Source organism: Lissotriton helveticus, chromosome 7, assembly GCF_964261635.1.
Source record: "Lissotriton helveticus chromosome 7, aLisHel1.1, whole genome shotgun sequence".
In the NCBI taxonomy this organism is placed as follows: Eukaryota; Metazoa; Chordata; class Amphibia; order Caudata; family Salamandridae; genus Lissotriton; species Lissotriton helveticus.
In genome coordinates, this window is record NC_136068.1 from 1,292,353,342 (window position 1) to 1,292,367,842 (window position 14,501).

The following is a 14,501-nucleotide window of genomic DNA, read 5'->3' on the forward strand; positions in this document are numbered from 1 at the left end:
TCCACTGATATATTGAAATATAGAATTTTAAGCATCCAACTAAATAATTTCGAAATCCTGGCATTACCTTGACAATTAAAACAATCTAAAATAAGACATTAAATGCTAGTGCTTACAGATTTTGTGTTTTGTTACCCTATGCTTACACTTACCTTATTCCTCCCTCAAACATTTTCTTGGACCTTTTATTTGTTCATTTGTTCTCAACTACACTGTTGTCATCTACCCTTACCTTGAACAGAAACACTTTTGTGGTGTTACTTCTCTAGTATAGTTACAGCACTGTAACACTACTCTCACCTCAATCTCTCTCTCTCCATCCTTTCTTAGAGCCTATCATAAAAGGTGGTGTTAAAGGTGGAGAGCAGCTTCAGCATGCTTCCTCGCCACGAGGCACACTGGGTGCCCCCATCAACCTCAATGCCCAGGCTGTGAGCGCCAGGAAGATCCGAGCCAACTGGGTGCCGCCTCAAGGGAAACCGTCAGGATACAAGGTAGGATAACTAAAAGGACAGGCATAATCATGACCCAAACCGTGAATGCAATCCTTTTACTGCAATAGCATGCCTCTAACTGTCAACGCACAAAAAAAATCAACTATATATGTCCAAAGAAGGGGAAGGAGATGTATTGCTGCCTGAGATTTCCAGCATGCACTGGAATGCCTGACTATGCACAGGACGCCCAGATTTGATATTTTTCAGACCACTATATGTATGTACTGAAATTGAGCAAGTGGGTGATAAGTGTCAGGCTGTGCTATACCTCATTTAACTATCTGTGTAGAGGTGTGCTGAAAGTGTGGCGTAAGAAACAGACAGTCTGGGTGACAGAGACATCTGAATATAAAGGGGTGCTCCCTGGCTATGAGACCTTGTGTACACAGTGGATCTGGAAGTGAGGCATAATTGGGCTCATTGTGTATGGCTGCAGGAAGCTGTATGATTTTTTGAGGATACTGGACTTGAGGCATAATGAGAAGATTGTGGCTATCCCTGAAATCATTTGTGGGTGGAGCATGCTGACAGTGTGTAATAAAGAGAAAAATGGAGATGTGTGCATGTTCAGAGCTTCTGAAAGTGAAATATATGGACAAATCATACTTGGTCGATAGCCAGAGAGTCTGTCTATACAAGGGTGCTGAAAGCGAGGCATAGAAGGCGGCAGATAGTGCATGGTGGTCCTTTAGTATATATCAAGTTCCTGGAAATAATATATAAAGTTCAGGCTGTGATGTGTGCTCTAGAGATCAATTTGTTGAACGGATATGCTGGAATTAAGTCCTACAGATCGTGCCTGGCTTTATGGTGCCATCTGTATCCATAAGAGGCATAAGCAGCATGTCCAACCGAGTGGCTCTATCATATTTGGGTGTACAAGGGTGGTAGAAGCGAAACATAAGGAGCCAGATCATGCCTAGTTGCCAGACATGTCTGATATACAAAAGTGCTGGAAGTGTTGCACAGAGAGCCCTATTACGCTTAGCAGATGGAAATGTTTGTATGTGCAGGAGACCTGGTAGTTTGGCACATGGAGCTATATCATGCCTGGTTGCAAAACATGTCTGTATGTACAAGAATTGTAGAAGCAAGTTAAGGAATTTCATGTCTAGCTATCAGATGGCATTTGTATATACTGATGTGGTTGAAATGTGGATTAAGGAACGAGATAATGCCCGTTAGTCTGATGTGTTTGTATGTAGAGGAGAACTAGAATCGAAACCACATGGCACAGAGGGTGTCTGCATGTGAGGGATGTCTGTATGCGAATTGTTGATGTAGGTAAGTCATTAGGGGTAGTGATTCATATTGTGCCTTGCTTTGAGATCATCTTCATGTACATGGGTGCAGAAAGTGAGAGTTTTATGTAAAATATCTTGTACAAAACTGTTATAGCCATATTGGCAACCCCAATATTGTGAAGGCAAGTACATATAGGTAAGTATAGATATACTATTCTTAACACCCTATAATGTCAAGGTACATATATGTGGAGTTTGAAATATGGTTTCTATACTTGCCTATATATAATTACATGCACAATACTGTAGTGGTCAATTTTGTGGCTAGAATATTTTTGTTGGAAAATATTTTTAAACAACAGTGTTTTGGTAGGATAGCAAAAGTGAGGCATGCACACATGGACAGCACATTAATTATTATCTCTAATTTCAGGTGAAATACTGGATCCAAGGAGATCCAGAATCAGGAGCCACCATTGTCGATACCAAAACACCCTCAGCGGAGCTGGTCAATCTCTACCCCTACTGCGATTATGAGATGCGCGTATGTGCCTACAATTCCCAGGGTGAGGGCCCCTACTCGGACATGGTCTACTGCCAGACTCTGGAGGATGGTAAGATACATCATTCGAAGCTTAGTGCACTATAGGACAACTACTTTGAAAGCCTTTTCTGTCTCAGTAGCAGATGCCTTTCATGTGTATGGTATTGTTCAGGATTTCCATCACCATCCCTTAAGGGGGCGGGTTTACATGACTCCAGTTCATTTGTGGAATCGTCAATACTGGTATTGGGATATAGACATGTTGCAGAAGCTTCAACTGTGGGGGGAAACACATTACATGTTGTCGTATTTTGGGACATGTTATTAAACCCATTCTCCATCAGCAATGTGAATTGGTTAAGCGGTAAGCCACCTCCTCTTCCATTCCAAACCAGGAAAGTACCACAGTAAATATGTGGTTCTAAAGATAGATGGGTGCTTAGAGGGATTCTTAACGGGGTTTGGAGGGAAAATATTTTTCCAGTATGTGTTTTGTTGCTAGAAAAATGCAATCCCACAATGAAGAGACAATCTGTGAATGCCCAAATGACAAGTGTTTGCATTACTAGTACTGGCGTCCCTTCAGTGCCTCTGTTCAGCCAGATTGAGGATTGAAAGGAGCTAGAGTTGATCACAAGAAAACTGTGGATATGTGAACCAGAGTGCACTATATTGGGAGATTGATTGATGTCCTGTTTGCAATCTGGAGAGCTGAGGGACATTCCAGCATGTTCAATGAACCTAAGGTTCTGTATCCATTAAAGCCGCTTACTTCCCATCCCTACCAGTATCTTTGGGGCCACACCCACACGACTTCACCCAAAATGAATACATTTTTGGTTCAAAAGAAGTTTATGTGAAGGATGAAAAATGCAATACTTCACCTACGTTCCAGTGGGATACCCTGCTCTTTACGTTTTTAATGCATTTTTCATATTACTCCTGTTGATTTGGAAGAATCATTCTAAATATTAGAACCTCTAGTTTTACATTTCACTGGGTTCTTAGTGCATTGAGGTGGATCTTTCGTATTGTGGGAGCACTATAAATATGGAGTATTTGTCATTTTGGAATAGTGCTGTTCAGCAGACTTGAGCTCTCATTACAAAGTTAAGGGCTAAACAAGAGTTTACTCAGGGATCAGAATTATGACTTGTATGTTAATTATCACATCCAGCAGTTTTCAGATCACAAGTCAAATCTGCCAAAAGGTATCCGGGGTAAAGGGCCTGTAAAAAGACATTTTTGGAATTTGGTGTGTTACATACCGATTCTGCACGCTATGACCCAATTTCAAGTTGAAAACCTGGAAATGTGAGCTATTTACCCCACTTGGTAGATATCTCCTCCTGGGGCAATGTTATTTACCACTTGTGGGAAATACAACACCCTAATCTGCCCAACTAATGAGGATTTACATATCACAGTTGGTACATATCAGTTGGTATTTAGCACATAATCAGATACTTGGCTTAAACCAATTTTTATGTTTACTTTGTCAAACTTACTTTATAGGTGGTGTATTCCAACTTCTGACTCACATACAAAATAAACTTAAAACGTGACAAGTGCTACAAGTCTTGCATGCAAACTTGAATAGGTGAATTCTTTCACTGGTACAGACGAAACTCAAGGTCCGAGGGGACCCTCTACAAACGTGTATGTCTCAACCTGTGCATTCCATATAATGTGGACAAATGAATTGCCAAACTTTCTGATCGTTTTATTTGTTTTAATTCATAAATTGCATCCACGTATTTCCCCTACAAGTATTCAAATCATTTTCATTTATATTCTTCATCAGTTTTCTGCCAATTCAAGAGCACTCACCCCACCAGCACAGTGCTGAAGAAGGTACATCGAGTTGAGGCATTAACAAATCACACTAGCTTAGGGCCACATTACGAGTTTGGCGGTGCAGAAGTGGGACGCCCCGCTCTGCCAACCCATGTACGAACTGCCCGCCAGATCAGGAGTTTTCTCATTGTCTGGCGGGCGGTTCTTTGGCGTTCCCAGGGTAGTGCCTATGAAATAGGCACTACAATAGGAACGTCAAAGGCAGTACCTGCACGACATGGACTGCTGCAGTCCATGCCATGCTGGTACAGGTGCAGGCACATAGGGGGGGGCATACCATGTGCCCCCTGTGTGCATCCACATGGCATGAGGTACCAGGGGGCCCCGTAGGGCCCCATTTTTTCCTCCCTGCCATGGTTTTCATGGCACGCTTGCAGACATTAATACCGTGGTGAAGAAACTCATAATATGCTTGGCGGGACAGCCGCAGTCGCGCCAAACATTTTGCGGCCTCAGGACAGCCACGCAACCACCAGGGAATGGTGGCTCACTGGCGGTTGCAGCAGTCCCAGGGCGGCCCAACTTTTCTAGTTGTAATAGGGCAGTCGGAAGACCACCACAGGGAGTCTAGCGATCCGTGGACCACCACACTCTTAGTAAGGCCCTTAAACTTTACCATTTTCTAAATTCCAAATGTTTCTACTGTTTATTGGTTCATTTCTAGCTTATTCTTTAATTACATGAGTTATGCTGTTGACAATGAAAGACTAAAAAGATATTCTCATATAAGCAGGTTTCCATTGCTTTTATGTATATTTAACATTCATTATTAAAACAAAAATAACTTGTCTGGCTCTCTATAATATTGTATTTATTTCCATCCCCCATGTTCCTGTTACCCTGCCTGAAGCGATTTAGTCCTCAAGGTGTTCACAGGCCCACCAGCATAAAGGTGGGAATATCCTTGCCCAGGCCCACTTTCTGACACCGCATCTCTTTTTCAATCTTCAGTTCCCAGCGAGCCAGGGCGGCTGGCCTTCACTGTGATATCATCCACTGTCACACAGCTGAGCTGGGCTGAGCCTGCCGAGACAAATGGGGAAATAACAGCCTATGAGGTTTCGCACGGCCTGGTCAACGAGGACAACAGTAAGTCAAGAGTTCCCTCCTACCTGTTCTAACACAGTTAGTTTGTCACGTAACATGACCCAAGATTTGATCTAAACCCACCTAAATGAGCTGTAGGTAAGGCGAGTCATGTGCTAGAAGTAAGTTTGTAGCACATTGATGGAGAAGAGAGAGATCGATTTGGTTATCTGCTGGTAGATTTTCAGAAACGTCAGTTTGAATAACTTGTGGTCTTGTGGTTCAGCGAGGAGCATTTCTTACAAAGCCATGCATCCCTTGCATATAGCAGGACTCCTATCCTATGCTTGATTCCCGTCTTCCTCCCGCCAATACAGAAATCTGGCCGTGGCTTGGAAATATGGTAAAAAAAAAATGAAATCTATAGATTTATATAGTGTGGCTTATCACCCGTGAGGGTATCCAGACGCTGTCTATAGGCACAGGGTGATTGAGTGATTTGTCCAGAATCACAGGATGTTGAGCCGACGCCGAGACTCAAGCCCAGATCCTGGGCTCTCGAATTGGCTGTTCTGACAGATGTCCTACATCCTCTACCTAGTGGATCATTAGGCAATGGTTGTGCTTCATATTCGGCCTGTCACCCAAGAGAAGACTTTATACAAATACTGCTCTGCAGAGGACTTCTGTATATCAGAAATTCAGAAATTGTACTAACATTTCTATGCCTACAGGGTATATCTCAGCTTTAAAGCTCCCATTGTTGTCAGATGGGACATTTATACACTAAAATATGTTGTATTAGTTGAAGAAATGAAATTCCAAAACTGTGACACAAGTGAAAACTCGTGGCTCAAGGTACTTACCATAGATGAGTTTTAAATGTGTGTGCATCTAGATTACTTAGGGTCATTCGGTCGCCCCAAGCGTTAGGCTGCCTCTCTGTGTGCAGCTAGATTCCATTGGGTGGAGGGGCGGCATTGAGAGGAGTTATAATAAGGGCAGTTTGTATAGTGTGTGATTACCCGCAAATGGGAGAGAGACTTGATGTGACAATGAGTGCTAGACTATGAAAACACATAGAGAGTGAATACCTATTCAACTAGTAGTCTGTATCCTCAAACCACCTCCAGACACCTACCACACCAACTCTATCCCATTTGTCTTGGCCCCACTACTGAATACCTAAAAGTAGTGTTGCTTGTACCAGTAAATAAGCACCACACCAACTCACACTACAGCTACAAAAACATCAACCAACTTATATCGCTTCTTACTTTACCATTGCATATTAACTTACAGCCAGTCTCAATGCACTACAAGAACAAGCACGCCAAATCACTCTCCATGTTACTGAATCACTGTTATGAATGTACCATTTCACATTCAATGTTCCACAGCTACCAACATGCCACCAACTCACAATCTATCTGTTGCTGTACCCAGATATGCCTCACTAACTCACAGCTAACCTGCCTCTGTCGCCTAACATGCCACACTGTCTCATAACCTGTCTCTCACACTGGCTCACAAACACAGCCACAAGTTAAACTACCACCTACTTAAAAGCTAACTGACTGCGAGAGAGAGAGGCAGAGCTGGCAAAGGAAGACCGTTTGATAAATTACTGCATGCTCGTACCCTTGTAGCTGTCTAACACAATGACAGGAAAGCGGACCTAAAAGATGAACATGACACTTTTCTCTTCCTAATGGAGGAGAAATGGTCAGAAGGAGAATAGAGAAATGTCCAATGGAGAGCTTGTAAATGGTCAGGTAACCAACTCACCCTGGTCATTAAGGACACTGTCTCCAGCCCTAAACCTTTCATCAACAAATCACTGTTTTCAGATGTGCTAGTCTCATTAGATAAGTGAAAAGACTACAACACCCAAAATGTATTAGGTTGTCACACAAAAGTCTTGATCTAGAAACAGTATCCATAATGACCTGGAGAAAAGCGGTCAAATGGTCTAAACAAAATGATAGGCGCTAGAGTTTATCACAAGAAACCTGGAGGAGGTAGAGAAATCGATGGTGGCATGGAGTCTACAGTGGAGCTGGTGGAGGGTCAGCTGTCAGTGGTGGAGAAAGTGATGTCCTCCATAGATTAACAAGTCCAGAAAGGGCAGGAGGCCTTGGTGCACTGATCTCAGAGTTCCAGGAAGTGTTGATATGATATTCTAGGAAGGATCCCTCAAAGCTCTGCTGTCGTTAGTGGGGACATATGAGGTTTTAAACAATGCTACGAGGGTGACCAACGTTCCTGTGCTAGAGTGACTTGTTCTGACACTAGATGTAATATTTATAAAGGTCCTTATGACCTTCTTTTTGGATCATCTGACCCCTCCTGACTATGCTTGCCCTCCCTTGATGAGGAAGAGCATACCGTTTATCCTTGCGATCCAAATTGACAGCTCCCTCTTCAGTGGTACAATCATGGTGCTATCGTATGAAGCAGTGACTTTGAAGTAGGGAATCCAATATGAAAATAAAAGGATATTCTTTTTCCCTGGAGTAGGTGCTGTTGCAAGAGAAATGGCGCAAGTAGGGGAAGGTTTGAAAGGACTTACTGACATTCAGTGTTGCAGTTGTAGTGTGGCATCCACCTCAGCTAAAAGTTTTCCATGGTAATAACACTTTCTTCTTTATGAAGCTTAAGGCAGCTAGATCCCTCAGGAAAGGACTGACTTGATCTTTTTCAGATAGTTGAGAAGTATTTTTGTTGTTGGGGGAGCTCGTGTCCATGTCATATAGCCTGACCACCACCTAGTGGTACAAGTGCACTTTGGGTAAGAGAAATTCTGTGGAAATGGTTTATATTTGGTTCATATTGCTGTGGTTCGGGACACTTTCTTTGTTGTGCCCCAAGGCTCCCATCTCTGTCCCTCCCTTTTCATACCTGTTTGTTTGTGCTATTCCTTTTTTCGCTCCACAGTCGAGAAATAGCCGTTCTTCTAGTACCCTATGCGAGAGTAGTTATATTGAAATAAGTGTTATAAGTTGTATGCCTAGGAGACACACATTACTAGGCGATGTATGTTAGGGTACTTTTGTGGCAGTCACCAGAGAACTGAAAAGATTATAATAAATATTCTTAGAGTGATATGTTACTGCTGTCTTATGAAGCCATAAATGTCAGGTATATCCATTAGCCAAATCAATGAAGGGTAAGTGAATGTGTTCACATTTTCTCTCTAGGATCAATCGGCCAAATGAAGAAGGTTCTGATCAGTGAAGCCAAGAAGCGGACGGTTCTAATCGAGAACTTGCGAGAGTCACAACCCTATCGCTACACCGTGAGGGCCAAGAACGGAGCTGGCTGGGGGCCAGAGAGGGAGGCCACCATGAACCTGGCCACACAGCCTAAACGGCCCATGTCCAGTAAGTTACTTAATTAGTGAGACTGTACATTCTACAAATGCCCAGAGCATTAATACATCTGCTGCTTCTTCCCACTACCCACTTCAGTTTCTTTTTTGGTGTAATGCAGTCTTTTTCCTTCCAACCCCACATAATCCAGCAGTATAGTTTGTTTACATCAACTAAAAACTTGTCTCTTTACTATTTATGGTAACCACGGATATTTACATAATCCTGCCAGAGGTACTTTATTACATTGTTGTGCTCCTGATCCAGTTTGCAGAAAAGCTTTTAGACATCTGTTACGGCTTATTGCAGAAATTCTTTGCATGTCTCATAGTTCTCCATGCAACAATGCCCAAAGTAATGTAGCACACCCACATCACACAGTGCAACAGGACTGTTATGGCATACATGTGATGCCTCACCACACTGCGTGCACCTCTTGTGGCGTTGCTCATGCTCCTAGAAAGCGAGTGCCTCAAAGTGTGTCTGTACTTTTCTAGTCCACCCATAAACTTGGTTCATGCACTGCCCTACACAGCCACACGTGTGACCAGAGCAAGGACCTGTGGAGGAATACATGCTGACTTACTCTTTAAAAAAAAATTCAGCACTGGGTCACAAGGTTGCATTGGCAAGTTACTTGCACATATTGTGAAATGCAGTGCTTCCAAGACAATATATATATTGTGCAAGCCCTATAAATGGACATATTAGGTACTGGTGTAGTGACCTCCAGGACTACTGGCAATGAAAATTTGCTTAGATCTGAGAAGATAAGTTTCAATTCTGTTAAGAACACGGAGGCGAGGATTATGCTTTCCTTCTTCGCTTTAATCACTTATCAAAAACACAGCAGCCATTAAAGTACTAAAAAACTTATTTTCCCACAAACACTGGGGAAAACAAAACCAAAAAGTCCATAAGTCCTTCTTTATTCTCTGTAGCTGGGTCCCACCATAGTCATCTGTCACTGCCTTTTCTCCCTCTTTCTTCACGCAAATCATGCCTTAAGTTTCCTTTTCCCCATCTTGTTTCACGCCATTATTTCCTGCAAAGACAGGCTGCATGAGTGACCATTCCACAATCTCTTTTTACGCAAAGAACATCATCTCTCGAAAGGCAAGAACCAAAATTGCAATAGACATTTATAGCCATTCTACTGCAAAACGTAATCAAAACATTGTCAACTTGGTCGAGAGTTCTTAACGGGACAGAAATCGATGCCATGACAAGCAAAGTTTCAGAACTAGGTTAACATCCCAGAGCACTGCATAGCAGGGTTCTGGTGGAAGAGAGAAGGGAATCCCTCTAATCAACCTGCAAACAAAAGGATGTTCGGCAATCGGGGCACCATGTACAGGAGTATACACGCTGAAATCTCCCAGCGGAAAGGGTTAATTGATCGATATGCTAGCCCATCCTCTGCCAGACTGGACAGGAAATTAGGCACCTGAACTGCATCATGGCGTACGGGATCCCTGCCCCATCGCAGACACCAACATACCCATCTCATCCAGGACGAACTGTAACGTTTGGTGGTACAGTCTGCCCAGGCTCTGGAGAGGAGGGACTTGGTCTGGTGCGAAAGGCATGGGGGTATCCGGCTTTGCCTGTAATCTGCCATGCCATTAAATGAAAAGACCCCTCTTGTTCCAATAGATGCGGCTCAAGATCCAGACTCAGCAGAATGTGAGAAAAGTGGGGGAGTCGGATTGGAGAATCCCTAGAAAGTTTCAGAAGTACTGGAAACTACACCAGAGACTTCCATAATAGCGTTCTAATGACCACCTCCGCTTGTTGCCTTAGTACCTGAGCGGATGCCTGGGTGATCATCAAGAAGGGGGGGAAGCATAGCCTTTCTCCTGACTCCAAACTTAAAGGAACACATCTGTTGCCTCAGCTTGCGGATCCCGTCTCCAGCTGAAGAACAGTGGCAGCTGGTAATCGAGGCAAGATACAAACATGTCTATCGAGAATGGACCCCATTTGTCAATCAGGTTGTGAAAGACCTGAAGGTCCAGCTTCCAAAGATTCAAATTCGAGAGGTGTCGGGAATGCCAGTCCGCTTTCCGGTTCGCTTGGCCCAAGAGGTATTCCGCCCAGACTGAAATCTGATTCTCCACACAGAAAGTCCAGAACTCCTTTGCCATATCTACCAGGGCTCTGGACCTGGTACCCCTCAGGTGACTGATGTATCTCACCACTGAGACATTATCCATCTTTAGTAGGACCAAAGACTGAATCCCGTTCATCGTCCAGCACTGAACAGCAAATTACCCTGCCAGACGCTTCAAACATTTATATGTAAGTTCTGTTCTTGTGGTGACCAGCTTTCTCCAGTGGAGAAATCCCCACATCTTGCGCCCCAACCAAAACTGCTGACATCCGATTCTATTACCAGATCTGAAGCGAAACCAAAGATTGCCGTCCTGTTCCAGACCTCAATAAGAGAGAGCCACCATTCTATTTCCTCTCTTGGTTCGCCTGACAGCGGAACCCACTGCGAATAGGTTAGACCCTTTTTTCAGGTGCCATCTCTTGAGGTGCTGCAGGGCCTGGAAAAATCGCCTTAACTGATGAAGTGGGCGATCTCTCTGAGTGACCTGGGGGCTTAGCTAGCATTTCACTCAATCAGGATTTGTAAAGCGCAACTGTTTCACCCATTTCACTGTGTGATCATGCTGCTGGATCATGCTGCCTGTACCTATTGGTTGAACATCCATGTCTTGATGTCCTTCCTGAACTGCTGGAGTGATGGTGAGGCTCTGAGGTACAAGGAGAGGGTGTTCCCAGTCTTAGCTACCAGGTGGGAGAAGGAGTGGCCTCCGCTGTTTGCTCGTCGAATGCGTTGAGTGGCTACCGGGGAGAGAAGTCCGGAACAAAGTTTCTTGTGGGTTGGGTGAAAGTTCACTTGTTTGTTGAGGTACGCTGGTCCTTTGTTGTGTAGTGCTTTGTAAGCATGGGTGTGCAGCTTGAACTGGAATCTCTTTGTTACTGGTTGCCAATGTTTGACGGAGCACGTGCCTGAACTTCGCCATCTTACAAGATGGAAGACTCAGGGATGCTGATGTGGAGTCTATGACTAACCTCAGGAAGATTGCTCTTTAGGCCGGGTTGAGCAGAGACTTCTTTTTGTTGATGACGAACCCCAGGCCTTGCAATAGGTTTATCGGGGCCTGAAGGTGTGCCATCAGTTTCTCAGAGCATTGGCCCATGTCGTCTAGGAAAAAGTTTGTTGAGAAAACCCATGGGATGCACTACTGACTTGCAGATGGTGCCCTTCTGCAGGGGGCGAAATCCTCTTAATCTATGGACGCTGCATCGCAGGAGGAAACACAGATGGGTGGGAAGCCTGCTGGTAGGAACTGTAAAATTCTATGTGAAATCCCTGCTCTGTCTGCAAAACCCAGGCATCTGAAGTCATCGCCACCTACGCTGGTAGAAACAGCCCCAGCTGCCCCTCTAACCTTATTTTAGCAGAAGGAAGGACACTTACCGTAGCCTGCATTGCCGCCTGCTTTTCTTTGAATCCTCCACAACCAGGTAAGCGTTGTCCTCTCGTTGGATTGAAATTGGAGAAGCACAGTAGTTTGGTACAGACCACGTCCGGAGCACTGTCTCCTGGAGGGTGCTGGGTAGGAAAAGTGGCCAGTCAAGCAGCCCCTGCCTCGTCTGGCCCCTTGGAAAACCTGAGGTGTGAATATGCACTTAATGTTAGATTGCGCCTTGTCTAACAACAGAAACGTTGCCACAAGTTTTACTAAATCTTTCACAAAAGAATCTCTGAACAACTCCCCTTATATAACCCCTCCTGCTCCCAACAAGGCAAGATCCCCCAAATTGGGATCTACCTTGATCAGGCGAGAGCGGCACCACTCCGTGGACAGAGCACAATTGGCATTCCCCATGAAAACTATGCTTCACTCTGCCCAGTTGGGAAGGACGTCTGGTGCGATTAGGGAACCTGAGGTATTTTGGCCATAGGACCTAATGCTTCTAAAAGCGGCTCTTAGTGTAAACACCACGATCTATTGATGCCCTTTTTCCAGGTCTTGGAAATACTTTGCTTAGAATATGGCTATTTTGGCATCTATATCCGGGGTGAGGGCCACCTTAACCTCCAAGGTGGGGCGAGGGCACTCTTCCCGAAGGCGGCTGTGGGCATCTTTTTCTAAGGACTTGAGCAGCCATCCCACCACATATTTAGCCACTCTTTCAGCCGAGACCCACTCTGCTGGACTAGAAAGGATGATATCCTCCGATTCTAGCATGTCTTAATCACACTGTGGCGTGGGTCTGAAGCTGGGTACAAAACCTGTGGGGGCTTAGCCGGTGCAGGGGTGTAATCTGGGCGATTTTGCTTCATTCCCTTGCTATTTGATCAGAGAGCCATTGTCCATGGGCCCCATGAGGTCATTCACTGCCCTGTAGATCGAGGAGTCAACCGCCTCATAAAAGTATTCATTCCAACAATTAGCCGTCCTCCTCATAGGTAGCATGTGGGGGTTGTATGGCCATTCTGGCAGAAACGATCGGGAGCACTGTGCTCTAACACTCTATATGTATATAAGCACCTGGGGAAATAGTAAGGCGTAAGGCCTGAATATGTGGGCTGAGGATGCCCTGCAAATACAGACTCACACGTGTAGATAAATGAGGCTGGGCGGGAGCCCAGGCAATGGGAGTGGCTGGAGGCAATCAGGCAGGCATGAGCCCTGGGGACACAGACACTGTGTAGGATAGTGTGGGTAATCTAAGCTGTCCAGGACTGTGTCACAACACTGGCCATCAGAGGCCTTAAATCATTTACTGACCCCACAGGGCGTCAAAAGAAGCACTGCCAAATCCAGATCCCACTAGGGCATCAAACAATAAAATTAGGGGGAAATACTGACCCAGTGCTGAGCTGTGCATAGCCTAGGGCAGCGGGAACAAGGCTGGGTCAAATTCATGTTCCAATGGCTCACGCTTAGCTCCCAATATGAGGGAGACATGCATCGTGGAGCCAGAGTGCCTTGTCTGATACAGCGCCCTCAGTGAATCTGAAAAGAAAATGCACACATGGGCACGATTTTAAAGTACGGCATGAAATCGTAAATACACTTCAGAAAGGCCCCAAAACCAGTTTAATTCAAGAGGGAAATAAAACACCACTTAACTGGCTGCTGTGCAATGAAGAAAGAGGGAGAGTAGGCAGCGATAGAGGACTACATTGGAACCCAGCTGCTGAGAATAAAGAAGGACTTACAGACATTTATGGTTTTGTTTTACCTGGTGTTTATGGGAAAAGTAGTTTGTTACTGCTTTAATGGCTGCTGTGTTTTTTGATACGTGAGTAAAGCGAAGAAGGAAAGCATAATCCTCACCTCTGGTCCTGACATAGAATTAGATACAAATGTTTCAGACTTTGGGCATTATAGTTTGACAAAGCATTTGGTACGAGAGTCCAAGTGTTTCACCTCACAGATCTTTTCAACATGGAGTGTGCATGATCTGCATCTAAAACTGTCCCAAATTATGAGGGCATTTCACAAAGGTAAACTTACAGATGAGTAAATCTACACATATAATTTTATTCTTACACTAATAAGTAACTTTGCTACTTTTGGCTATTCACCAAGTGAAAAGTTACTCAAAAGTGTGGGCTCAGATGTACCCACCATCAAATTTAAGGGTTGGTGCCTAATATACTAGTGTAAAGTTATTACTTGTAGTTTTTACACATAGTTTATTAAACCTAAAAATAAGTTAGTTTAAGTATTTTAATTCCAATGAATTGCTTTGAGTGACAGGAATAAATATCCTGGCGATTGAAACTCAGATCACTGGTTCCCCAACATGTGGTATGTCTACATAGAAATTAGTTGTATACGATCTGAGGAAACAAAAAACTTTTCTTCCAAAAGAGATCAGTCCACTTTCATTCAATGAATGTGACTTTATTCAATTTGAGTGTCCAATTATC

The 14,501-nt window shown here is 44.1% G+C and overlaps 1 protein-coding gene across 1 annotated transcript in view; it reads left to right on the forward strand.

Annotated features, from left to right (window-relative positions):
• Window positions 1-14,501, forward strand: part of ITGB4 (integrin subunit beta 4) — a 293,817-nt gene that overhangs the window by 216,620 nt on the left and 62,696 nt on the right. Inside the window, exons 28-31 of the mRNA XM_078654540.1 lie at window positions 331-494; window positions 2,175-2,355; window positions 5,094-5,231; window positions 8,369-8,551. Of these exons, the coding sequence (XP_078510666.1) occupies window positions 331-494; window positions 2,175-2,355; window positions 5,094-5,231; window positions 8,369-8,551 (666 nt within the window). The remainder of the gene's footprint in view (window positions 1-330; window positions 495-2,174; window positions 2,356-5,093; window positions 5,232-8,368; window positions 8,552-14,501) is intronic.